Raw genomic sequence first — 24871 nt, forward strand, 5'->3', positions numbered from 1 at the left:
CTCAAAAATAAATAAACATTAAAAAGTTAAAAAAAATAATAGATTAATTCCAAATATCATTGATTATAGTTAGCAAAAATGCCACATAAATACTAAATTAGCCATTAACATAATAAATTGAAGTAAACCAATTAGTGTAATAGTCATATTTAACGACTTAAGGAATAAATTTTTAACTAATTTAGAGGCAGCTGATCAAAACAGAAAATTGAAAATTTAATGTTAGAGGAGGCTCCACCCATACTACAAAAATAATCCAGGTTGCTTACCAAATATAAAATTAACTTGAGCATTCTGACCCTTGCCTATTTCTATAATGATTAGATTTCTACTTGAAAATAGAAAATAGGCAGATTTTAGTTTTTTTCCACTTAAAAAAAAATTTTTTTTTTTTTAGCATTTATTTATTGTTGAGAGAGTGCAAGCAGGGGAGGAGCAGAGAGAGAGAGGAAGACACAGAATGTGAAGCAGACTCCAGACTCTGAGCTGTCAGCACAGAGCCCAACACAGGGCTCGAACCCATGAACTGAGATCATGACCTAAGCCAAAGTCAGACGTTCAACCAACCAAGCCATCCAGGCGCCCCTTCCCCCCGCCCCCACTTTAAACAATATACAGGGAACATTATAATCAGAAACTAAGAATTTTATATTTTTAAAATCTTAACATTTTGAACAGCTGGTTCAAATATCTACTTAGAGTTTTTAAATGACTCAAATTCTCAGTAGGATATTAAACTTTAATATAGCTTAGTTGTATTAAATCAGCCTAGTACATGATTTTCTCACTGGTTCTCTTTCCCTTTAACATAGTAGATGAGATAAGGCCCCTGCCTGCCTCTCTAGCTTATTACTTTCTCCTGTTTTCTGAACTCCAGCCTTGAGTTTCAAGATGTACTAGTTATCCTCCCAACTCAGGACCTTTGCTGAAGGATACATTCTACCTAGAATGCTGTTTACCCCTTCCCTTAACCACAAACATGGTCCTCAGACCATCCATCAGCTCTAGTTCAAAAAAATACCATCTAGGAGCACCTAACTGGCTTAGTCTGTAGAGCACACAACCCTTGATCTCAGGGTTGTTAGAGCCCCATATTGGGTGTAGAGACTACTTAAAAATGAAATCTTTAAAGAAATACCATCTGTGGGAAAAACTTTGACTCTACTAGGTCAGTTCTTGGTTTGACACTCTTGGCAACCCATACTTCATGACTTAACAGTTTATAATTGTTCAGTGTCTGTTTCCCCACTAGATTGCAAGCTCCAAGATATCAGGAAACCTGCTTATCATTCCTAGCATAGAGTTGGCTAAAAAAATAATCAGTCCCAAAGTAAAACTATTGTCTCATAATTACTAGGCATGTAAACTGCATCATACAATTCATTCCATTTGGAGCATTTAACTGTTTTCTGACTTTGTAGTATTTAAGTATTTGATTATAAACACTTGCTTTCACATACTTAGGCTTTTTTAAAAGGTTAAAATTGAGCAAGAAGTGTTGACAATTCCACAATTCACACTGAGATGTTTTCACGTAAATTTTATTATAAGTCATACAATAAATTCACATTGAGATGTTTTCATGTAAATGTTATGTCATACAATAAAAAAATACAGAATGGTATATAAGAAGATAGAAAGTAAAAATCCCCCTCACCCTCCAATCTTTCAGTGTCACAACTGCAGTTTCTTTAAAATACTGAAATTTAATAAATATTCTAACGAGTCACAAGACTTGTTTCTCTATTGGTTTGTTTTATATAGTGTTGAGACACATTAAAACATTAAGCATCATTTATAGAGGGTTGAAAAAAATATGGTTAACACTGGGTTGCCAAAAGCCCATTTTCTTCACATTTAATATTCTTCCTCACTAAAATATTGCTCTAACACAGGTACTTCCTACCCATACTGATCACCAAAATTTTATTGTCTTATCTTGCAAGTGTAGCACATATATAATTAAACAGTTGGTAAACATATAGAGATTGAGCACAAATAAGGCCCACAAAGTACTGCTGTGTAATGTATCTATCAACAGGTTGATCAGACCAGTAGTTATATTTGACAGCAAGAAAAAAATTAACTGGTTTCTGTTCATAGCTGTGATTAAACAAAGACTGGGTTCCTTTCTTTCAGCTTCAGAGACCAGAGATTCTAAATGTTTTTTATTTGTGACAGACGAATGGATCAGTTTCCAAGAACATGGTACCACAGCCTCTTTAATTAGAAATTTGGCAAAACTCAAAATTATATCACCCAGTAATAAACTACTAAGAAGGATCAGGCTAGAAGCAACTATCCAAATACAAAAGGCTAAATTGGCCATTCTCCGAGATACTACTTCTACATTTACCTGAACTATGTAGAGAGATATGAAGAGACTAATAGCTGTCAGCAAAATACAGTGGGCTCCTTTTATCCAGTCTTTGACATGTGATCTTTTTTTAAGCATATATGACCCTGTTTGCACGCCAGCCATATGAATTGCCACATACCCCAAGGTAGAAATTATTCCTTCTCGGTTGGCATTTAATAAACCAACCCTTGTGCCACTACCATCAGTGCCATACAAAATTAACCTTTTCAGTGGGGTAAAGTCAAGGGCCAGCTGGTATAACACAATAATGCTGATTGCCACAATCCAGGATTTATTGAGAGGGAAAATAATCAAAAGCAATGATGTTATCAGTTTCACAACTATTAAGGTAAAGAAAAAGTTCCAATGAACTCCATACTCAGTCAAATGTTCCTGATAGCCTATGGCTTTTATAATGACTAATCGTCCTATTCCTAGGAAGACTAATGGCCAAACAGAGTACAATGACTTTGTAAGATAATAAAATCTGGACTCTTCTGTGTATTTTTTCCTAACTTCTGGACAAACCATTGCAGTCCCAAAAATAAAACCTCCTACTCCAAAATCCATCGCTCCTGTCCCATAGAGCTCAGTTTTGGCAAATCTTCTGGGAAAAAGTGGAAAGTCCACAGCCAAAATGGCAATAGCAGTAAATGCACTGTTAATTACACGGAAACAAGAGATGGCTGGAATGTATTCAGATTCTAGACTGATTTTCAAGAATTTTTCAAGCATTTTCTGGACAGGCATTCTGGCACAAGTTCTCCTGCAGTATATTTGATAGAACAGCCCTGCCCCACAGATAATTACAGCAAGGTGCTCAAGGAGGACAAATGAAGACAAAATGGTCAAAGTGGCCACCAGGGGAATTATTAGGGAAACAAAGTCAATGAAGAATCTAGTTCTCCAGGTATGTGAAGAACACAAGTGCTGTGAGAGAATGATGAGGAGCCCTCTGCACACGATACAGAGTGCAGGCAAACACAAGCCCTGGGTGACTTCCAGCACGCTGGTTCCATTGTGGTTACTGACAAAAGCTTCCTTCATCTGCTTCTGAGACATTTTTTTCCTTCTTCCTGTGAAAATGAGCAAAGGGATGCATTGGAAAAGCAAAGTTCTTGTGGAATTGACATATATATGAACCTTACTGGATTTTACCCTTATTCTTAGGTTTCAGAGCAGAACTTTAGGCTGTAATGATTTCAAATCAGAGCAGAAACTAGAATTTGTGATTTTCCTTCCAAAGATTGTGGGAAGAAACCTAACACTAACACATCAGGAAAAGAATGTCATACTACTAGTATGAAATTATTGGTTAAAAACCTTTAGCTATTCTCAGTATAAGGCAGACTCAAAAGCAATTTCGGATATAACCCCTGAAAATGTTATCAGTCAGCTAGGAATTCCTATTACAAAGTATAGGATAAGTCATTAAGATTTTGTAATACAAATTGAATACACCTAACTAATGACTTCAAGTCAAAGCCAAGAGGGACAGGGAGAGAAGGCATTTAAGTACACCTTGGAGTACTTCGGTTTGTGTGAACAGCCTCTCTGAACCCATTGCCTCCAGTACAAAATACTAGTTCTCCAGTGACATCCAGAGCTCCAGGAGTCGTCTCCCTTTTTTTTTTTTTTTTTTTTAGAGCACGAGCAAGGGAGGGGAAGAGAGAGAAGGAGACAGGATCTGAAGCAGGCTCCACTCTGACAGCAGAAAGCCCAATGTGGGGCTGGAACTCCCAAGCTGCGAGCTCACGACCTGAGTCGAAGTTGACTGCCCAACGATAAAGCCACCTGGGCGCCCCTACAGCCAGTTTTAACCAGTTTTCAGGTTAAGGTGTAGATAGGTAGAATGGATGCTAATACTGGGGAAAGGGGCGAGGGCAGGGAGGCATGGGTGTATGGCACACACTAGTGTTAGTGGTCCAAAGGGATGTAAAACACCTTTCTGTCATGTATCAGTGTCTGAAAAGTGGCACACAGGAAGAAGTTTGTTGACTAAACCAGAACCATGTTGAACAAATGAATGCATACATGCCGGATGGTCTGAGCCAACAACAATATCTCACTGTAACAAACCGATACTAGTGGGGGCGCGCACCTGGGTGGCTCAGTCAGTTGAGCTCGGACTCGATTTCCAGGCTGGTCATGATCCCAGGATGGTGGGATCGAGCCCTGTGGCTGGCTCCACTCTACCAGCTTGAGAGTCTCTCTGCCTTTGTCCCCCCACCCTCTCACGTGCACTTTCTATTGCTTTCTCAAATTAAAAAATTTTTAAAAACTGGCCTTTAAAAATAAAGGAGTCCTTTCCCCGTCTGACACGGCTGTGGCGGCCCTTACACTTCACGTGCCTTCGGTGTCTCGGCGCCCTGGCAGTTTAGCCCTCTACGAGCCCCGCTGCCAGGCTCCCACCGCAGCCGCACAGCCTCCTGGGAGCAACCCGCTTCCGCCACCCGAGCCCGGCTTCCGGCCGACGTGGGGCGCCTGCGCTTCCTGGCGGGTGGATTCTGCGCGCGCGCCCCCCCCCCCCCCCCAGGACTGGAGCCAGATTCCCGGCCCCGATGTCTCCCCATGCCTGTTCTTTCCGGTGGTGGGCTTGCTGCGTCCCGGTCCGTCAGAGGAGCCCCGAGCGGAGCAGGCGCGTCACGCGTCTCACCGCACCCTCTCGAACCCTTTGACGGGGCTCTGTCGGAGTGGTGGGGTCTGAGGCCCCGGCTCAGTGTTCAACCACGGCGTCCTCTACTGAAGGACCCCACGGCCCTGTGAGGCCCCGGAAGCCCTGCTTCTCCCGCCAGAACACGGGAGGCCTGCGGCTCATCCCCATCTTACCCCAGCTTCTCAAAATAGTTTGTCCCACCTGAAGCCCTAACTCAGACCCCGGCATTCCCAGCGGGCCACGTGCGCCCCGCGCCGCCGGTGCGCGCCCCGCCTCGGGGGAGGAGCCGGCCCGCTCCGGCCACTGTGTCAGAGCAGCAGCCAGCTCGTGCGCTCCGGCCGCCCAGGCTTCCTCTCCACCCCGGCTCGCTCCCGCCCTTTCCTCTTCCCTTTCATTCCCAGGCTCTTCCCGCCGCCTCTCCCGGCCCGCCCGCCTTCGCAGTCGGCTTGGTGGCTCAAGCCGTGGGACCGGTGAGTGTCACCCCCAGCCCAGATCCGAAGCGCTTTGCGACCCCGAAGGGGCAGGTTTGTCCATGGAGCGCTGAGGAACAGGGGGCGTCTTCCTCTCCCTTTTCCCATTTCCTTTTTGACCGTCTCTTATCTCAGGAGAGGGCAGCCCAGCTCCTGGCCCCTGCCAAGAACAAGAACCTTCCATGGTCACCCTCCACCTCTCCACCTTGTTGGCAGGAGGCGGCCCGAAGTAGGGGAAAGGTCTCAGCTGGTAGGCTGAGTCCCGGCTCCTGCCCCTCTCCTCGTCCTCCTAGGGACAGGGAAGGGGCGGCTGGTACCGGGAAGCGTCAAGGTAGCCGCGCCCTTGGCTAGGGTCACATCCACCTTCCTGGGAAGGACGTACTCTCCCCGTGCCAGGTGCTTCCGGAGCGGCACCTGGTCCAGAGAGGAAGTCCTGGTTCCCGCCGTGAACCTGGGGATGGCCCCCCTTGGGTTCCCAGGACCCTCACCCAGATTTTCTCGTCTGCCCTCCCACTGCCCTCTAAGCCCAGGAGGAACCTGAGGCTGGGGAGGAGGAGCCTAGTGATCAGGTTGCTTCTTGCCTTGGTGTTTCATCTGTTCATTACCATCGCTGTTCTACCCACGGTGGTCACACCCTTTCCAGAAATTCTAGGCTGGTAACCGCGAAAACTGGAGAGAGCAAGAGCTGGGAGAACTGGAGAAAACCGCTCTCATCTGACTTGACTCTGGCTATGAACGAACGCTGCATCGTAATAAACAACTTTTGCAAAGCTTCTTCTGAGGTACTAGCCCATTTGATCCTTAACTCAGCATTTTAAGGTGTAGATATTAGTATTCCTTTTTGCCAACGAGTAAACGGAATAAGGTTTAGAGAGCTAGTGTGATCTGCCTTGCAGGAGTTGTGGTCTTTCGTTTCTAACTCCACAACCTATTATGCTCCCCCTTTGATCCTCTCTTAAAATGAGCTTCGAGTTGAGGGAGCTTTGTTCTCCTTGAGTCTTGGTTGGCCTCCTCATGGCTCTCTTGGACAGCATATGGTTAGTGTCCAAGGTGAATGTGCCCAACACATTTCTGATGCCCTCTCTCCTTTTTCCAGTTTCCGTGAAGTCCTTATCCCTGAGTTCTTTCAAATGCCGGATGTATTCAGAGCCTCAAAAAAGGCTCTGGCAGGGTTAATTCATTACAGACACCCCTCATCCTCATCCCTTCTTGCTAGGGAGGTGTGAGATCTGGGAAATTCTGAGTCTGAGGGTCATTTACAATTTTTCAGAAATTGGCCTGGGTACAGCCTCACAACGCTCCGTCCCTGAGACAGATTTTCCTCTGAAATCCTTGCCTTCTTAATGTTGACACTGGACTGTTCTACCTGATTAGTGTTCCCAAATGGATTATCTGTCTTGAGTAGTACTAACAATATTCCCCCTCTGAGTGAATATTCAGATTTGTACTCCCATGACATCAATGACTTTCACAACCCACCTGAAGGTTACCTTGTAAGGTAGATTTTACTATCCCCATTTTCAAGATGAGGGATCAAGGTGGGCCAGGAAGATGATGTGGCTCTCCTATGAATGACTGAGCTGTGATTTTGCTCCCTTACAACAACTTTCCTAGAGGATCAGGAATTGACTCCAGCCTCCCTGCTCTATCAGTTACTGACTATACTAAAATAGGATGCGGAGAGGATAGGACATGAGACTTCTCTGTCTCCTAGTGTCTTCATCCTCCATGGCACACTGACTCAGAACCTATGTAGCCCTACCTCAAACCCCTGTAGTAAAACTGGCCCTGAAGGAGCCCCGGGAGCCTCTCGAGGTTGTCATAAAAGTTTTCCCTGTTCCCTAATTGGCAGGGGATAGGACAGACTTTTCCTCTTTGCCCAGGCTTGCCCTGGTTCTCATTGCAGTTCCTCATGCTTGGTGGGAGGAGCAAGAGTGAGTCACTCTGGAGAAGCCCTTACCTGTGTGTGGCCCTTGTTTTCTCTCTCATGTCATAGGCTCTGGGGGTGACTCTTCTCAGATTCCTCTGGAACTAAGCCCTTTGCTGGACCCATGCTCCAGCCTGTGCCCCCATGACCAGGTGGATAGAACTCCTTGTGTCTATGACCCAGAACCCTGGCTGACCACATTGAAGCAGGATGCTCCAGCAGGTAAAACCTCACCTTTAGGTAACCTAGGCCCTGAAGCACCTAAGGCACCTTCCCATCTGTCACTTGGCTGAGTGAAATTTCCACTTGCCCTGACTTGGAAGGGAAAGATCCCTTAGAGGTTTTTTCTTCTTTTCTCTTTTCATGTAGTCACTCCAGTCACTTTTCATTTGTCGTTGAGAATCTTTTCCTGATACCTAATTTGAATCTCTCTTATTATGGTCTTTAGCTCTTTTTCCTGGGAATGGTAAGATGGGATTGGTAGGGGAATCCTGAGGGCACTTTGATGATTTCATAAGCCTGAACCAGTGAGGGAGTCCTGAGAAATGTCCCTGCCAGCCTGAACTGTTGAGGTACAATGAAAGCCTGGGGCTTCCAAGAGGAGGTGTTCTTTGAAGCTGAACCTTAAAGAATATGTAGGAAGTAGATGGGGGAGAAGGGAAATAAGTAGTCCAGGCAAAGAGGTCAGCTTGTGCAAAAATGTGGGTGAAGATGTCTATGTGGAAATATAGAAGAATTCTGATGAATGGATCATGAGTGAGGGGTTGCTATTGTGACATGAAACCTGCCCTTACTCCAGGCCTCTGCCTCTTTAAAAAGGCTACTATGGCCTCAGCCTTGCAGGATTCCAAATCACCCATCTCCTATCCATATCATCCTTCCTATGCACCTCTCTGTCCAGAGAATGCCAGTAGATGTTCGCTGAGTTTTTACAAAATGTTGCCAGGCACTGGGCCGAGGCAGATGTTTAAGGTGATACCTGCTCTCTAGGAGCTCACAGTCTAGTGGACTCCTAGGCAGGTGAATGCCTGAGACTTAATCAGGATAACCAAGTGTGAAGCCAGGCAGCCTCAAGGGAGCCCTAATAGACACTACTACTTGATCATCTTCCGGACTTTTGTGTCATGAAATGGGCTTGAGACTGCAGAGAAGTCGGTGAGACAGTTGTCTGCTCTGGGCTTTTTCTGTTTGTTTTTAACTTTTTTTTTTTTTTTTCTTATTAAGAAAGTAGTAATGGGGTGCCTGGGTAGCTCAGTTGGTTAAGCGTCCAGCTCTTGATTTTGGCTCAGCTCATGATCTCACAGTTTGTGGGATTAAGTCCCAGGTTGGGCTCTGTGTTGACAGCATTGAGATTCTCTATCTCTCTCTCTCTGCCCCTCCCCAGCTCTCGAGCATACTCTCTCTTTCAAAATATATAAACATTTTTGTTTTTTTTTTAAAGCAGTAATGTTCATCACAACCATACTAGCAAGCTGCTCTGTGTTGAGCCCTTGCTATGTAGTGGATAGTATGCTAAGCATCTTACATGTATAATTTTGTTTAGTCCTCAAACAAGTTACAATGTTATATGTACAGTGCTACTGTATCCCCATTTTGGAGATAAGGCTCAGAGAGGTTAAGTGACTTATTCAAGGTCACATTCACTATAAGCGGTGTAGAAAATATAAGCAAAAAGAACATTAAATTTTAATTGGGGTGGCTGGGTGGCTCAGTTGGTTAAGTGTCCAACTTCTGATTTCGGCTCAGGTCGTAATCTCATAGTTCATGGGTTCAAGCCCCGCACTGGGCTTCATTTCGCACTGACAGTGCAGAGCCTGCTTGGGAGTCTCTCTGTGCCCCTTCCCCACTCATGCATGCATGTGCTCTTGCTCTCTCGCTCTCTAAATAAACCTTAAGATTACCCATAATTTTACTACCCAGAGATAACATTTTAGAAAATATCCTGTATTTTTTTCCTAAATATATATATTTAAAACATCTGAAGCTATCATACTTTTTTGTAACCTATTTTACTTCATTGTAAGGATTTACTATAAATTGTCTACCATTTGGTCATTTGGGTTGTTTTCAGTTTGCTTTACAATTACACATAGCTGAATATATACTGAATCTTATGGCCTTTACATAGGACCGTTTTCTAAAAGCAGAATTGCAGGCTTAAGAGGCATGTGTAGTTTTTAGGCCTTGACATATTATTGCCTAATTAAAGAAGAGCTGCTTTTAAAAGAATAATAATAGCTAACTTTTGGGGAATATGCCAGGTGCCTTCACTAAATCTTGATGTGCTTATTAGTGTCTGAGGTAGGTGCTACCACCATTCCCATTTTACAGATGAGGAAAATTGAGGGACAGAGAGATTAAGGAACTTACATAACATTGTACAACTAGGCAGTGGTAGAATCTGGATTCAAATCCAGGCAATCTAGCTTTCAGGTCCAGGCTCTTGACCATTATACTTAGCTACTTCCTTGGTTGGATCAGAGCTGATCATAAATGATGGCTCAGATTGTGATTTTTACCCGTCTAGAACAGAGGGATTTGCATGGATCCAGCCATGCTCTGACCTCAGCATTTATCCTGGAGGCCAAGAGCCTACTTTGTGGATTATGGTGGGCCCAAATTCAGAAAACAGGCAATATCTTTGGAAGGAAACTTGTTGCTGGGCCTCTCAGATGACACTTGCCACCTTGGCTAGAGGGGGTTGAACTTTTAATGTTCACTAATCTCATTGGAAACCTACACAGGTCATATCATGTACTCCTTTCTCCAAAAGCAGATTTCAGCCAGGTGCTACTGCCTTATATTCTCCACCCCATCTTTCCTGCAGTCTTCAGAAAGATAGGAGGAGAAATGGGACCATGAGAGGAAAATGGAAAGAGAAAACATGTGGAAAGTGTAGGCATAAAGGATGAGCAAGGGTGAAGGAGAAAGGGCCTTTTCCTCTTGGTACCTATTCTTAACCTCATCCAACTTCCAAGCCAGTCTCCCTCTCAAAAAGACCCAGGGCAGAGGAAACTAATTAAATAGGCTAAATTTAAGCCCCAAGAGCCAGGTGATGAAGGTGTGGGGCTACCTCACAGCTGATTTTTTATCACAAGCTAAATGGTCTCTTTCAAAAGCCCAAACCATGATTCTTTTTTTGTGTGTCCCCCTACAGCAGCCCCCAACCTTGGGCCCCACCCCTGCCAGGCCTAGTAAGGCTGGTAGCTGGCCAGCCTGAAAGCTGGAGCTCATCCAGAGGAGAGGGGATAGAATTTATTCATTTATTGAGTACACACTATGTGCCAGGCACTAAATGCTTTGTGTATCTCTTCTTTTTTTAAATTATTATTATTTTTTTTTTAAATTTTTTTTTTCAACGTTTATTTATTTTTGGGACAGAGAGAGACAGAGCATGAACGGGGGAGGGGCAGAGAGAGAGGGAGACACAGAATCGGAAACAGGCTCCAGGCTCTGAGCCATCAGCCCAGAGCCCGACGCGGGGCTCGAACTCCCGGACCGCGAGATCGTGACCTGGCTGAAGTCGGACGCTTAACCGACTGCGCCACCCAGGCGCCCCTTTAAATTATTATTTTTAGAGAGAGTGTGCAAGCTGGAGAAAGGGGCAGAGGGAGAGAGAATCCCAAGCAGGCTCCACGCTGTCAGCGCAGATCCCAACGCACAGTCCTGGGATCATGACCTGAGGCAAAATTAAGAGTTGGACGCTCAACTGACTGAGCCACCCAGGTGCCCCTAACTCTTCCTATTTTTCTGTCCAGTAGCCCTGTGAGTGAAGTGGTTTTATTTTCTTTTATTTACAAATGAAGAAGCTGTGGCTCAGTGAAGTTAAGTAGCTTACCCAGGTTCATAGGCTTAGTAAGTGGCAGACCTGAAATATGAACCCCAGCCAGCCTATGTTATCAGTGTCTGAGGTAGTAGAACTAGAAGCCTGTTCTCTTGCTGCTATATAGGCCCCTACCCCTACATTGCTGCCAGCTGGTCTCAGTCCCAGCTTTCATGGCCCTCTTCTCATGGCCTCTCAGGTTAATGGCCACAGGTCAGGCTCTGATGCCCAAGGAGGAAAATCCCTCAGAGAAGACCTACAGGAGTTCCTGGGCAGGGAGGCCCTGTTGCACGAGCTGGATGACCTCACCAAGGTGAATCCTGTGACGCTGGAGACAGGTATGGGCCTCCCTGTCCTTAAGAGTGCCATCTCTAAGGGGTGCCTGGCTGACTCAGTCAGTGGAGCATATGATTCTTGATGTCAAGCCCCATGTTGGGCGTAGAGATTACTTAAAAATAAAATCTTAAAAAAAAAAAAAAAGTGCCCTCTCCAAGAGGGTGGAGATGTGATGTGGGGATTCAGCCAGCTTCCCCTGGTCAGAACAAGGCAGACAGGACTCCTGACCTGGAGCCAAATGGGCTGCTCCAGACCTCTGTCTGGCAGTTGCACCCAGGCTCCCCAGGGCAGACTTTGCTCCGGATTTGGGTCTCATCTTAATTAGATCTTGGACCTATTCATGAGGGAGCTGCTGGTATCTAAAGGCACTTGGCTAATTGCAAAGGTAGCGCTGTTAGGCTAGTGTTTGTCTATGTTTGTATTTGAGCCACAGTTTGCTAAAGGTGCCTCTGCTTCAGTCCTGAGGTGTTTGCAGGTTCGGTACGCAGCGGACATGTTCTACACCAGTGCTGGCTGCACCTTGGTGGCTCTGAACCCCTTCAAGCCTGTCCCTCAGCTCTACTCACCAGCACTGATGAGAGAGTACCACGCTGCTCCTCAGCCCCAGGTAAGCCTCAGCCACTTCCTGGGCCTCAGGGCTCTGCCATGTCCCCCTGGGCCTCCTTATAGCATCTTCATCGTTATCCACCTATTCACCAGCCATGCAGTAGTTCAGAGTCTGCTGGTGCCATGGCCCTGCCCACCAGGAGATTGAATTTTGGACACATGACAGTAGGTGCAAAGTGGGAGATAAATACTTGTTTAACTGAGTTTGGAACCTAAAATAAGGGTATGGGATAATAGATTTTTGTCTTATGTGTGACTTTATTAATAGGAAAGAATTTACAAAGGTATATTTGTGTATTTAATAAACCACATTTTTGAAAAGAAGAAAATTACATGTGATTAGGACTGCCCTAGAAAACTCTGCATGTGTTCCTCTTTGCTGAGAAAAATGAGAGGAGTAAATGCTGATGGCATGGAGATGGTACAGGCAGGGAATTGGCTAGTTGGTGTTTAAGTGCATGATGTGTTCAGGGAGAGGCAAGAGCAAATGTGCTGGCAGGAGGGCTGCTGTCAAGGAGAGAAGTAGTAGATGAGATGGGAGATGAGATAAGAAGGGTCTGAAGCAGGCAGAGTGAATCTACAGTGCTTTGTCCCCAGGGACTGACTAGAACTGGAGGAGTTAGGTTCAGGAAAGTAAAACAGGATATAGGGAGAACAGTTGGAAGCTTTTAACAGTTCAGGCAAGAGGTGGCAGGGGCAGGTGCAGAGGGATGGCACTGACACCATCCAGAATGGTGCCTTTTCCCTTCAGGTGGCACTGACACCATCCAGAATGGTGCCTTTTCCCTTCAGGTAGGTGGTAATTGCTAGGCGGGCAGTGCTGGGCTGGCTAGGCATCATGCAGATGGCATCGCCCTCCTGAAGCTCGTGTGTGGTTAAGTGTCCAAGTGTCCAAGTGTGGTTAAGTGGACTCCTTGGGAAGTCTGCTCTGAGAGCCCATATCTCACTCACTGACTCCTTCTTCAAAGGCAAAAGCCATGTCATGGTTACCTATTTCCCCAGTGCCTGGTTTAATGCCCAGCACATTGAGGATAATTAAATACCTGTTGATGGAAAGAACAGTGGCCTTGGAATTTAAATCACATGGTTGTATTTACTTGCTGAGAGACCTTGGAAAGGTTATTTAGCCCCTCCAAACCTCAGATTTCTCATTTATACAATAGGATTAGCTATGTAACTAATGCACAGATTTTTAAAAAAAAAATTTAATGCTTTTTTCTTTTTGAGAGAGAGAGAGAGAGAGAGAGAAGAGAGAGAGAGAGAGAGAGAGAGAGAGAGATGAGTGCGAGCAGGGGAGGGGCAGAGAAAGAGGGATACCCAGAATCCGAAGCAGGCTTCAGACTGAGCTGACAGCACAGGGCATGACGTGAGGCTGGAGCCCATGAATTGCAGGCTCGTGACCTGAGCTGGGGTTGGATGCTTAACCGACTGAGCCATCCAGGTGCCCCTAATGCATAGATTTTTTTAGGCAGTAACTTGTAGGAAAATTCTTTGCATGCTACAAAGTACAATAACATAAAATAATAAATAGCAGAAAAAGACTATTAAGATAAGATGGGAGGACAGTGTTAAGGTCATAGACTGGTCAAGGCCAGCACTGCTTCCAGTCTGAGAGAAGATGGGTAATTATAGCCAGCATAGGGGTCTCATAGTTTGGTCTAACACTGTTACAGCCAGGAAGTTTTTCTAGAGGAAGCCTCCTTGTACTGCTGTTGGCAGCCTCCCCATTTCAGCCATCATTGGATCAGCCACTATTTGGAGACAGTCATTCCCTCATGTGACCTTTTACCCCTTGATGTTCTAGAAACTGAGGCCTCACATCTTTGCTGTGGGTGAACAGACCTATAGGAATGTCCAGAGCCTGATCGAACCAGTCAACCAGTCTATCATTGTCAGCGGAGAGAGTGGTGCTGGAAAGGTAAGGAGGGCGTCTTTCCCACCCTCTCAATTTCGTGACTGGTGGGGGTGGTAGAAAGGAAGGAGTGGAGTTGTTTGCTGCCTAGTCCAGATAGGCAGATAGTCTGGCTCAAACAGAAAGTCACTGTGCAACGGTGGGCAAGCACTGGGCAGGAAGTCAGGAGACAGGTTCTAGTCCAGGCTCTTCCATGTAACCCTGGGTAAGATTCTTTCTTTCTCAGTCTTCCTTTTCTTATCAAATGTCTCAGCCCTTGGGGTTCCTGGGTGTTTCAGTTGGTTACGCATCTGATTTTGGCTCAGGTTATGATCTCATGATTCGTGGGTCCAAGCCCCATGTTGGGCTCTGTGCTAATAGCTCAGAGCCTGGAGCCTGCTTCAGATTCTGTGTCTCCCTCTCTCTCTCTCTCTCTCTCTCTGCCCCTCACCTGCTGGCACTGTCTCTCTCTCAAAAATAAATGTTAAAAAAAATTACAAAACAAAAAAAAAGTCTCAGCTCTGGGGCACCTGGGTGGCTCAGTTGGTTAAGCGTCTGCCTTTGGCTCAGGTCATGATCTCATGGTTTGTGAGTTCGAGCCCCACATTGGGCTCTCTGCTGTCCACATAGTGCCTGCTTTGGATTCTCTGTACCCCTCTCTCTCTCTCAAAAATAAATAAATAAAACTTCAAAAATGTTAAAAACAAAAAAAAGGTCTCCTCTCTGACACCATTGGAAACAGAGGTCAGCTATTGGGATTCCAGAATAGTGGTTAAGAGCACATTAGAAAGGAATTTAGCTTCTGCAAACCTCAGTTCTTTCACTTGTAAAATGATAAGGACAGGAGGACCAACACCTAACTCCTGGGACTCCAATGACTGTTAAATGAACAAGTGCACATAGGCACTTGGTGGCATGCTTGGCACATGGCAGAACTCCTCTAAAGTAGCTGGGGTGACTTGTGGGAAAGGGTTTATTGGAGGAGCCCACTTGCATCCTTGGGTCCCCCATGATGGCAAGGGCAGTGCATCAGGCCGGTTGTGGCGAAGGAAAGAAGCATTTGATATGATCAACTGGCCCCCTAGGTGGCAGAACCACAAATGAGACAGAATGTTGCACAGGGATGGTTAAGGAGTTGCACAGCTGGTCAGAGGAGGCCAATGGGCCAGGCCTCACCACCTTCTTGCCAAGCCTCACCTAGCCACCCCACCCTTTCCACAATGCTTTTACCCTCACAAGAGATTCTTTTTTTTTTTTTTTTTAAGTTTATTTTTGAGAGAGAAAGCATGAACGGGGGTGGGGCAGAGAGGGAAAGAGAATTCATGCTGTCAGTACAGAGCCCAACACAGGGCTTGATCCCATGAACTGTGAGATCATGACCTGAGCTGAAATCAAGTTGGATGCTTAACCAACTGAGCCACCCAAGCATCCCCACAAAGAATTCTTTAGAACATAAACTGCTTCTGCCTATACTCACATATGAGAGAATTGCTGAGTACTGAGTACCTGGCAGCTTCTAAGCCTCGGCTAGCCACTGAAGAGTGGCAGGGGGAGGAAAGAGATGGAAAATGCAAAATATAGCTTTTAGAGGGCTCAGTCCACTGGGAAAGATAGGCAAGGAAACAGGTGAAGACAGTAAGCTGCAGGGAAGGCAGCTTGGACTTGGATGTAGAGAGGATTTTTAAGAGCTCCATCAAGGTAGCCAGTACAATAGCTCATACCCAGCTCCTAGAGAAAGTTCATTGTCCTCCAGAGCAATTGTGGGGCGCCGAGGCTATACCTGGCCTGAAACCCATGCAACCAAAGTGCTGTAGCCCTTTATTGAGCAGCCACTATGTTCATGTGCTGGGTCTGTATGTTTTTTTTCATTTATTTTTAATAAGTAGTAGCATAGTTACATAGTTCAAAAATCAAGTGTACTGCAAGGCTTACAAAGAAAAATAGCAACCCCACCCCATATCTCTCAAGACTATTCCCTCTCTCCAGAGGCAACTACTTTCACATCTTCTAGCAGTTTATTTGGGTGTTTGCATCTGTATTTCTAAACAATATGCTTATATTGTTAATTTTTCAGTTTTTGACCTTATCTGTTCACTTCCTACTATGATTAAGGTGCCTGGGTGGTTCAGTCGGTTAAGTATCCAACTTTGATTTGGGTCATGATCTCATGGTTTGTGGGATCGAGCCCCACAATGGGCTCTGTGCTGTCAGCCTGGAGCCCACTTCGGATTCTGTGTCTCCCTCTCTCTCTGCCCCTCCCCTGTTTATACACTCTCTCTCTCTCTCAAAAATAAATAAACATGAAAAGAATTAAAAAAAAAGACTTAGCCCTATTTCTCTGCCCCCAAATACATAAGTAATTATGTATAAAATTCATGATTTTATTTTTAATGTTTATTTATGTTTGAGAGAGACAGAGACAGAGACTGTGTGTGAGCAGGGGAGGGGCAGAGAGAGACGGAGACAGAATCTGAAGCAGGCTCCAAGCTCTGAGCTGTCAGCACAGAGCCTGATGCGGGGCTCAACCCAGGAACCATGAGATCACCACCTGAGCCAAAGTTGGATGCTCAACCGACTGAGCCACCCAGGCGCCTCTCATGATTTTTAATTAATATGCAGTATTACAGCCATGTATGTATTATTCACAGCAGAACCATATAATATACTATCCTTTCTTATATAATTTTTACTTTCCCTCTACTTAATAATTGCCCTTTTTTTTTCATTTGTTTAGTTTCTGTATACCTATTATTATTACTAAACTTGTCACCAAAGCTGGACTCACCTGATGGCAAGTATATCAGGTTTTTTTTTTTTGTTTGTTTTTTGTTTTTTTTTGTCATGGGGGTATTCTTTTGGAGCTCCCAGATCTCCTGCTCCGACCTGGACTGGTGGGAGGCCTGGACTGCCAAGGGCTGTTGCCATGCAATTACTACCTGGGAGCTTCTCTGCCTCGCTCTGGGGATTCCCCAGTTGCCCTCTGTCCTATGACAAACCCCCTTGCTGGAACCCATGGCTTCAACTTCTTTAACAGCCTTGTTTTTATGGAGCACGTTCTTTAGTAGCTTCCTGAAAAAAGTGTGTGGAGGGCAAATTTTTGAGTTGCACATCTGAAAATGTTTATTTTGCCTCAAACTTGATATGTTGGCTGGATTATATAATTCCAGGTTGGAAATCATTTTCTTTCCAAATTTATAAGGTTTTTTCTTCTATATTTTTTGAGTGTTGTGATAGAGAGTCCCAGTCCATAATGGTGATTTGTTTTTTCTTTCTAAAAGCCTTTAGAATCTTCATTTTTATCCATAGGTGTTAAAAACTCAGTCTTTATCTTGGTATGGTTTTTGTTTTTTGTTTTTTGTTTTTCATTTATTGTGCTGGATATTTTGTGTGGGTCTTTTTAACCTGAAAACTCATGTTCTTTTCTTTGGGGAAATTTGTATTATGCTAATAATTTAATAATTTCCTCCCTCTGTTTTTTCTTTCTTTAACTTCTCTGTTAGTAGGAAGTTTGAGTAATTAATAGTCTTATTTTTCTCACTTACTCTTCCATCTCTTAATATTTTGTTCTACCTTCTGGGAGCTATTCTCTACCTTATAATTCATTTGAATTTTGCAATTGTGTTGAAAAAAGGTTAATTCTAACAGTTCTTTTTTTTTTAAATACCTTTTTTGTTTCTTTATTTTTGAGAGAGAGAGCTCATGCTAGCACAAGTGGGGGAGGGGCAGTGAGAGAGGGCGACAGAATCTGAAGCAAGCTCCAGGCTCTGAGCTGTCAGTACAGAGCCGAATGCAGGACTCGAACTCATGAGCTATGAGATATGACCTGAGCCGAAGTCAGACATTTGACTGAGCCACCCAGGTGCCTCTTCCTTTATTTCTTAAAGGTATCCTCTGGAATTAGAAGCAGCAGAAGTGAGCAACCCTCCCATTTCACAGATGGGTGAAGTGCCTTGTCCAAGGACATAGTTAAATTCACTATTCCCCCATTTGGTCAGCAACATGTCTGGTGGAGAAGAGGGCTCTAGTGGGCACCATATCCTGAGGTCTGGTGGGAGGGAACATGGACTCGTCTCCCACAGGGTTGTTTCTGCTGCAGACATGGACATCCCGCTGCCTGATGAAGTTCTACGCTGTGGTGGCTGCCTCACCCACATCTTTGGAGAGTCACAAAATTGCAGAGAGAATTGAACAGCGCATCTTAAACTCCAACCCTGTCATGGAAGCTTTTGGTGAGCTTGGTGTCCTGTGTATAGTACCTCAGTTCCATTTCTTCTGGGATTTGCCATCTCCCAGGGAAAGGGGTAGTGCTTTGAGAGGAGAGTGTATCACTCACTGCCTTGGACCCTTAACCTCCTTCCAGGTACCCTTGGCCTCCTTCCACTAGAGTCATCCCCTCCTCTAGCCTAGGTAGATGTAACAGTATGCTGGAGAGGACTTTGTGGCTCTCCTAGTTCAAACCCTGTTCTTACATACAGTTTCCTGATGCTTCAGGGAAGAAGGGGACTTGTCTAAGAATGCTCATCAGTTATTGTCCATGTTGGGACTCGAGCCTAGATGTGTCAGGCTGGGCCTACAGCTGCCCAGATGTAGGGTGAAGATAGGTTTGTTGTAACTAGATGTTACCTAACTCAGTAGTGACAGCTTGTTGATTTTGGTCCTTTCCCTTCAAAGAAGACAGTCCCCGACCACTGAGACTTGCTCATTCTAGTTCATTGCTAGGAAGTTCTAACTCTCCTGAAACACACTTGCTGAAGCCCGAGTGCCCATTCTCTAGTCCAGTCCCCTGTGACCTGGAAACCCACAAAGGGGCCTTCAGGTGACTTGCAGGTAGAGATAGCCCCCACCTTGGCCCATGAGGACCCTATAAACGTTGGGGAGTGTTATAAACATAGGTGTGATCTGTAGGGAATGCGTGCACACTGAGGAATAACAACAGCAGTCGCTTTGGGAAGTTCATCCAGCTACAGCTGAACAGGTAATGGCTGCTGCCACTCTGGCTGATGGGAGGACTGGGGTGGGGAGTTTGCAAGTGACTGGGGCAGTCTCCAGCCTGGGCTACCCTTATGGGCAGAACCCTGCTCCTCTTGGCATGTAATGTTTGTGGGCTAAATGAGCCTGAGGGTGATCTTTGAACCTAGAGACTTCTAGCTACTCCAGCCTCAGGGACCCAGAGGCAGTATTCTTGTCATGGCCTGTGAGTTCCTCCCGGCTTCACCCTTGCTCGGGGGCTTTGAGTTAAACTACCACCTTTCTGGACTATACCCCTACACTTGAAACTGGGGCTTCTGTTCTTGGTTTGGGATGGGACAAAATGACATATAGAGGGCTTGGTCCTGTCCACTGAGCTGGTCGCAGGGGAAAGTTCCAGAACAGCTAAGGACCTGCTGAGTGGTCCTTGTCCTCAACACCCACTTTAAGTGAAAGAGCTTTGGGGGGAGTGGCTAGATTGCATTCTGGGACAAGATAGTACCTAATAAATGGCTATGGAATGAACAGACCACTAATGGGCTCTGGCGTGCTTGTGCCCAGTACCCAGCAGATGACTGGAGCTGCAGTCCAGACGTACCTCCTAGAGAAAACTCGAGTGACCTGCCAGGCCTCCAGTGAGAGGAACTTCCACATCTTCTACCAGGTTTGTGTCAGGCTGGGCCCACAGCTACCCAGATGTAGAGTGGAGATGGGTCTGAGTGTCCAAACCCTCCCCTCCACCCCCACTATGTTCCAGGCCTGCCTCATTACCTGGCTTTCAGTGATGCCGCCCCTTATTCCTGGAAGTTTTATGCAACACTTCTGCCTCACGTTGGACCTCCACTCCCAGGATGGTTTTGACATGGAGATGCATTTGCTTTCTCTGTCAGACCAAAAGGTCCTTGAGACTGGGACTGTGTCACCCTCACCAAACTGAAGACTCCTAGAATGGCAACTGTTTCCAACAGAATGAGGGCTTCCCTAGAACTGTGTCTGATGTGTCTTCCATCAGACTGGGGGTTCCCTAGAACATGGATAGTACATCTCCCTGCTCTCAGGTGGGGACTGGGGGCTCTCTAGACAGGAGTGCTTTCCTCATCAGACCACAGGCCTCAGCAGGCTTTTTTGCATCAGAGATATTTAGAATATTTACTGTGGGCTTTTGCCCCTGGACCTGCCCTGGGCTCTATGCCCTGACGTCTCAGCCTTGTAATGTCAAAGCATTTCTCTTCATCACAACCCCAGGCTTATGCAGGCCTGGTCTTCCTCACACCCCCACCTCAGCCACCCTCCCACCCCTCCTCACAGATCTGTAAAGGAGCCAGCGTGGATGAGAGGCTCCAGTGGCACCTCCCCGAGGGAGCATCCTTCTCTTGGCTACCTAACCCACAGAGGACCTTGGAAGGTAGGGGGAGTCTTGCCTCGCACCCTGGGCTAGCCCATCAGTACCCACTCACATTCTGCATAGGGCCTGCCTTCTTCACTCCTTGGAGCCCCTGTTGACCTCGGGTGCTGACACTGGGCTGTGATTTGGATTCTTTTTCAGAGGATTGTTTCCAGGTGACCAGAGAGGCCATGCTTCATTTGGGCATTGACATCCCCACTCAGAACAACATCTTTCAGGTGAGAAGAAAAGGCATACCTCTTACGTTTGGTTGATGTGATGGATGGGCAGCCCCTTTCATAGGCCCCTTCTCTGAACTCTGAGGATCTAGGACTTTAGGCCCCACTGTGTAATTTCTAAGGAGTCAACTATCCTCTGTGCACCTGAGCCTGGACAGGGAGTCAGGGTGGACAGAGCATAGAGGACAGTGATCAAGTGCACAGTACTCTATTATAAAATCTAGCACAGTGGCCCGGGGGACAGGACGAGGTGCCTGGGTCAGTTATCACTGCAGTGATCAAAATAGAGAAGTGATGCCACCACATGTTCATCCAGTGTATTCATATTTTAAAATCATGCTCATACCTCTTAGTTATTTGTTTTTTTTAACAGTCCTGTGTATATGGAGATTTTTCCCATTTTGTGCTTGAGAAAACTAGAGAGGTAAAGTAACCTCCCCAAGGTCAGACATCACCATAGGGCAGTTTGTACCAGGTGTAGTAATTCTGACTTCTGCTTTCTTTCCCTCCTCTTGGATGGAGTGCTGACCCATGTGACCTGGGCGCCGCTCATCCCACTAGTGGCCTCTCTTCTCCCTTCTGTCTTTGCTAACTGGGCTCACTACCTCCCTCTGCCATCACCTCCTCACCCACCAGAGCAACAGGAGGGGGATACATAGGATAGGCTGGTAGCAGATACGGAGAAACCCCTGCAGGGAGATGGCAGTACAGTGGAAACTGACCTCTACCTCTGGATTGGGGCTGCTCAGGCAGGGAGGGGATCATGGCCAGTATGGGCACCATCAGGTTTGGCCACAGGGACAGCACATGGGAACAAGCCCAGGACAAGTGGACAACACCAGGGGTCTGGACAGGAGTGTTGGCTTGACAGTATCATGACCCTCTACCCATTGGGCACAGCAGTCTTCTTCCAAGGTAGATTGTGGCCTGAAAGCTGGTATCATGTGGAGATACCCTGCCTGGGACCAAACAGGGATGGTAGGAGAGGCTCTGCTCTCCCCATAAGGGTCTAAGGGTTCCCCAGCTGCTGGACATATGAGTCTCCTCTCTATAGCCCCTGGAGACTCATCCTTATGGATCAGTGAGTGTACAGGTAAGGGAGCACCCACTATTAGGAGACCAAGATCACAGATCCTATCCTGGACTGTGCTGTCAGCTGCCTAGCAGTGCTGAGAAAGGACCAAAGGGAACCAGGGCCAAACCCCCACCAGCCACACAGAAAGAGCCTGGTCCACAAGTAACAGGAGTGGTGTTCTCACAGTTTGCTCCTGGAGGAGGGGAGGCACAAGGACAGACAGTGGGTGACATAGGAGCCCACTGGCTGCCCTGGGAGACATCTGAAGTCAGACTACATGGATTCTCATCCTGCCTTTCTCTTTTACTACGTCTGTTGCCTATAGGCTTGTGATTTAAAGATTTTATTTTTTTAAGTAATCTCTACACTCACCATGGGGCTTGAATTTACAACCCCAAGATTAAGAGGCACATGCTTCACTGAGCCAGCCAGAAATCCCTATAGGTTTGTAATTTAACATTTCCCTGTGTCATTTCTGTCATGGGTATCAATTGGGAGTTTCTGTTACTATTTTGTTCTCATGATTATATTCATCAGGAGAGGGGCCTCTCCCAGGCTAGGCTTCAGCCCTTGAGAAGGTGCTCCTGTCATGTCGTCTCCTGTCTGCTCAGGTCCTGGCTGGACTGCTGCACCTCGGAAACATCTGGTTTGCTGACTCTAAGGATGAAGCCCAGTCCTGCCAGCTGATGGACGATGCCAAGTGTAAGAACAAGGATGGGGGTCTGTGTATCAGCTTTGGTCACACACCCAGGGAGCAGGGTATGCCCTGTCTGGAAAAGGGCCAACACTGGTGGGACCTGGTGGGAGGCCAGAGGGTGAAATTTGGAATGTGAGGATGCCCTTGATGAAACCATGGATGTTACTTCTTACCCTATCTCTGGTGAGGCAAACAGCATCATCTCTGTTTTACAGGTGAGAAAACAAGAGAGGGTTTATAAAGTGATTTGCCCCACATATGGCAGTGTGGACCGGGACATATAAGTCCTGGGTTCAAGTCCAGTCTCTTCTTTGGGCAAGTCTCCTCATGCACCAGAACCTAGGTTTATTCTGTCCAGTTGGGTGACTTCACAGTGTCTTGTAAAGAGGCCTTTTTGGATGGAGGGTGATTTGTCCCTCTCAGGCTCTATCAGGACATCAGCCTCACTGCTGCAGCTTCCAGAAGACCCATTGCTGGAGACACTGCAGATTAGAACCATCAGGGCAGGCAGGCAGCAGCAGGTATTCCAGAAGCCCTGCTCCCGAGCCGAGTGTGACACTCGCAGAGACTGTCTGGCCAAACTAGTCTATGCACGGTAAGCACTCTGGGCCCTGCCCTCCTTCCAAGTTCTCCCCCTCTCTGGAGTTGGATCAGACACCATCATGCAATAGGCCCAGGCCCACGGTGAGGGCTTCCAGATAAAGCATATGAATGGACAGCAGGGAATGAATGGCTTCTGGGTTTTCCCCGGGCATGGCCTTTGACCTTAATTCCAGAGTACTCTGCATGGGGAAGTTGCCACATTCTGGGCTAGATTCAGCTCATTAATAAAGTATAGGAGCCTGCCCTGCCCTTGGCCATGGGTGAGGAAAGCCTGCTTAGGTCTTCACGGGCACATCAGGCCTCCAAGCTGATCTGGGGTTCTCAGAGTTCCAGGTTTAGACCTATGGGTGAATAGGGTCCTCAATCTCCACGTGACCTTATACTTCATCTCTTCATGTTACCTGGGGAAATTGATAGATGGTAGGGCCAGTAGTGTGGCCCACAGTCTCAGACAACACAGTGTGCAGCAAATGGGAGTCCACAACAGGGTGAAGGTGGGGGTCCTGGCCTTTTCCTTGTGGGTTATTTGAGCAGCTCCACATTCTGGCCATGTGGTTAAGGGTGGTTTCTCACCCTGGGTTCTAAGTAAGGGAGCCTTGGGTACCAAGTAAGGAGTCAGGGGACCCAGAATCCTCCAGAACCATGGGTCAGAACACACGTGTGTGTGTGTGTGTGTGTGTGTGTGCGCGCGCGCGTGTGCATGCGTGTGTGCTCATGGGAACCTGGGCACCTGGGGAGAGGGTCCCCCCCATGTTCATGAACTTCTTGAAGAGTCAAGAGCTTGAGAAGCATTACTGAGGGAAGATCTGCTGAGTTGAACATTGCCTAGGGCAGCTTGGCTCAGACGGATCCCAATTCAGGAAGAGACTCTTTTCCCATTGCCTTGAAGCTAATTTCATGCCAAAGACTTTTAAAGCCTGTGTCAAGTCACTGTAAAATCGGTAAAATAAAATATGATGATCATAGATCATGTGAACCTCTAACCATAGAGCACTTCATACATAATAAACATCAGATCATTGTAACACTAGGTCACTTGTTTTCAGTGCCTCAGACAGGTACTTGGAGCCCCTGGTACAAAAGCAGAAACCCTTAACTGACTGAATTGCAATAAACTGCAGAGCAGTCACTTTAAGAAAAATCGTAAGAAAGAAATTCCTTAATAGTATTGTACATGTCACCAGCATAGTAACTGCCTCACCGTCTCAGGGTGGGGTGCTCCAGAGTGCAGAGTACCCCTTGCCCTCAGGTGACTCGGGGCCTGCTTATGCAGGACTAAGGGATGTGGCAGGGTCTTGAGCTCTAGGTGCCACAGGTCCAGTTTTCAGGGGTGTCCAGTGAACTCAGTTCTTTGCAAACTCCACCTAGGCCTTCCCGTTCACCCCTTCCCTTCCAGTTAAGACACTAGCTGGGTGTCCGGCCAAGTGACTGATGGAGTCCCATTCCCTGTCTAGCCCCAGAGTCTACCGGTCGTGTGTTCAGTCTTGTTGGGAGGACAGGCCGGGTTTGTGCATCCTAGGAACATGCATGACCACAAGCCTGCATTTGTAGTGGGGCAAAATGGGATGGGCAGCAAATGGGAGGAAAGGGTTTGATCCTTTGGCGTGTCTGGCTGGGAATACAGGCCCTTCAGAGTGTGGCACCCTGGCTGGAGGAGCAGTTTTGCTATCTCAGGCTTATCTGACCTCTCACCAGAGTCCTCTCTCCCTCCACCCCCACCCCAACAGGCTGTTTGACTGGCTGGTATCCGTGATCAATAGCAGCATCTGTGCAGACCCTGACTCCTGGACCACTTTCATAGGTAGCAGGGGCTCACCCTTTCAGGAGCACTCCTTCG

General features: G+C 46.6%; 2 protein-coding genes across 9 annotated transcripts in view; one reads left to right on the forward strand and one right to left on the reverse strand.

The window, feature by feature from the left end:
* Window positions 1-1525: 1525 nt before the first annotated feature.
* Window positions 1526-4962, reverse strand: PIGW (phosphatidylinositol glycan anchor biosynthesis class W). Of its 2 annotated transcripts, none has more exons than XM_043583854.1 (2): window positions 4646-4962; window positions 1526-3435 (listed from the first exon to the last, which is right to left on the reverse strand). In XM_043583854.1, the coding sequence occupies exon 2, from the start codon at window positions 3419-3421 to the stop codon at window positions 1916-1918; it is 1506 nt and encodes a 501-aa protein (XP_043439789.1). In that variant the 5' UTR covers window positions 3422-3435; window positions 4646-4962; the 3' UTR covers window positions 1526-1915. The 2 variants fall into 2 exon arrangements, with proteins under 2 accessions (XP_043439789.1, XP_043439790.1); XM_043583855.1 differs by having other exon boundaries at window positions 4461-4962.
* MYO19 (myosin XIX) overlaps window positions 4835-24871 on the forward strand; it is a 32234-nt gene continuing 12197 nt past the window's right edge. Inside the window, exons 1-14 of one of the 7 annotated variants that reach the window (XM_043583849.1) lie at window positions 4835-5485; window positions 6129-6267; window positions 7482-7634; window positions 11435-11573; window positions 12030-12178; window positions 13982-14095; window positions 18165-18297; window positions 18974-19043; window positions 19598-19700; window positions 20345-20441; window positions 20583-20659; window positions 22346-22436; window positions 22855-23026; window positions 24762-24835. In XM_043583849.1, coding sequence (XP_043439784.1) covers window positions 7623-7634; window positions 11435-11573; window positions 12030-12178; window positions 13982-14095; window positions 18165-18297; window positions 18974-19043; window positions 19598-19700; window positions 20345-20441; window positions 20583-20659; window positions 22346-22436; window positions 22855-23026; window positions 24762-24835 — 1231 coding nt within the window. In that variant the 5' untranslated portion in view covers window positions 4835-5485; window positions 6129-6267; window positions 7482-7622. Of the gene's footprint in view, window positions 5486-6128; window positions 6268-7481; window positions 7635-11422; window positions 11574-12029; window positions 12179-13981; window positions 14096-18147; window positions 18298-18973; window positions 19044-19597; window positions 19701-20344; window positions 20442-20582; window positions 20660-22345; window positions 22494-22854; window positions 23027-24761; window positions 24836-24871 lie in introns of those variants that run through there. The other 6 variants (XM_043583847.1, XM_043583851.1, XM_043583852.1 and 3 more) reach the window with 6 other exon arrangements.

This window comes from Prionailurus bengalensis, chromosome E1, assembly GCF_016509475.1.
Source record: "Prionailurus bengalensis isolate Pbe53 chromosome E1, Fcat_Pben_1.1_paternal_pri, whole genome shotgun sequence".
NCBI lineage: Eukaryota > Metazoa > Chordata > Mammalia > Carnivora > Felidae > Prionailurus > Prionailurus bengalensis.

What these genes read in the sequence shown, in the direction of transcription:
- PIGW (XM_043583854.1), bottom strand. Translation starts at nt 3,421, where the DNA reads ATGTCTCAGAAGCAGATGAAGGAAGCTTTTGTCAGTAACCACAATGGA.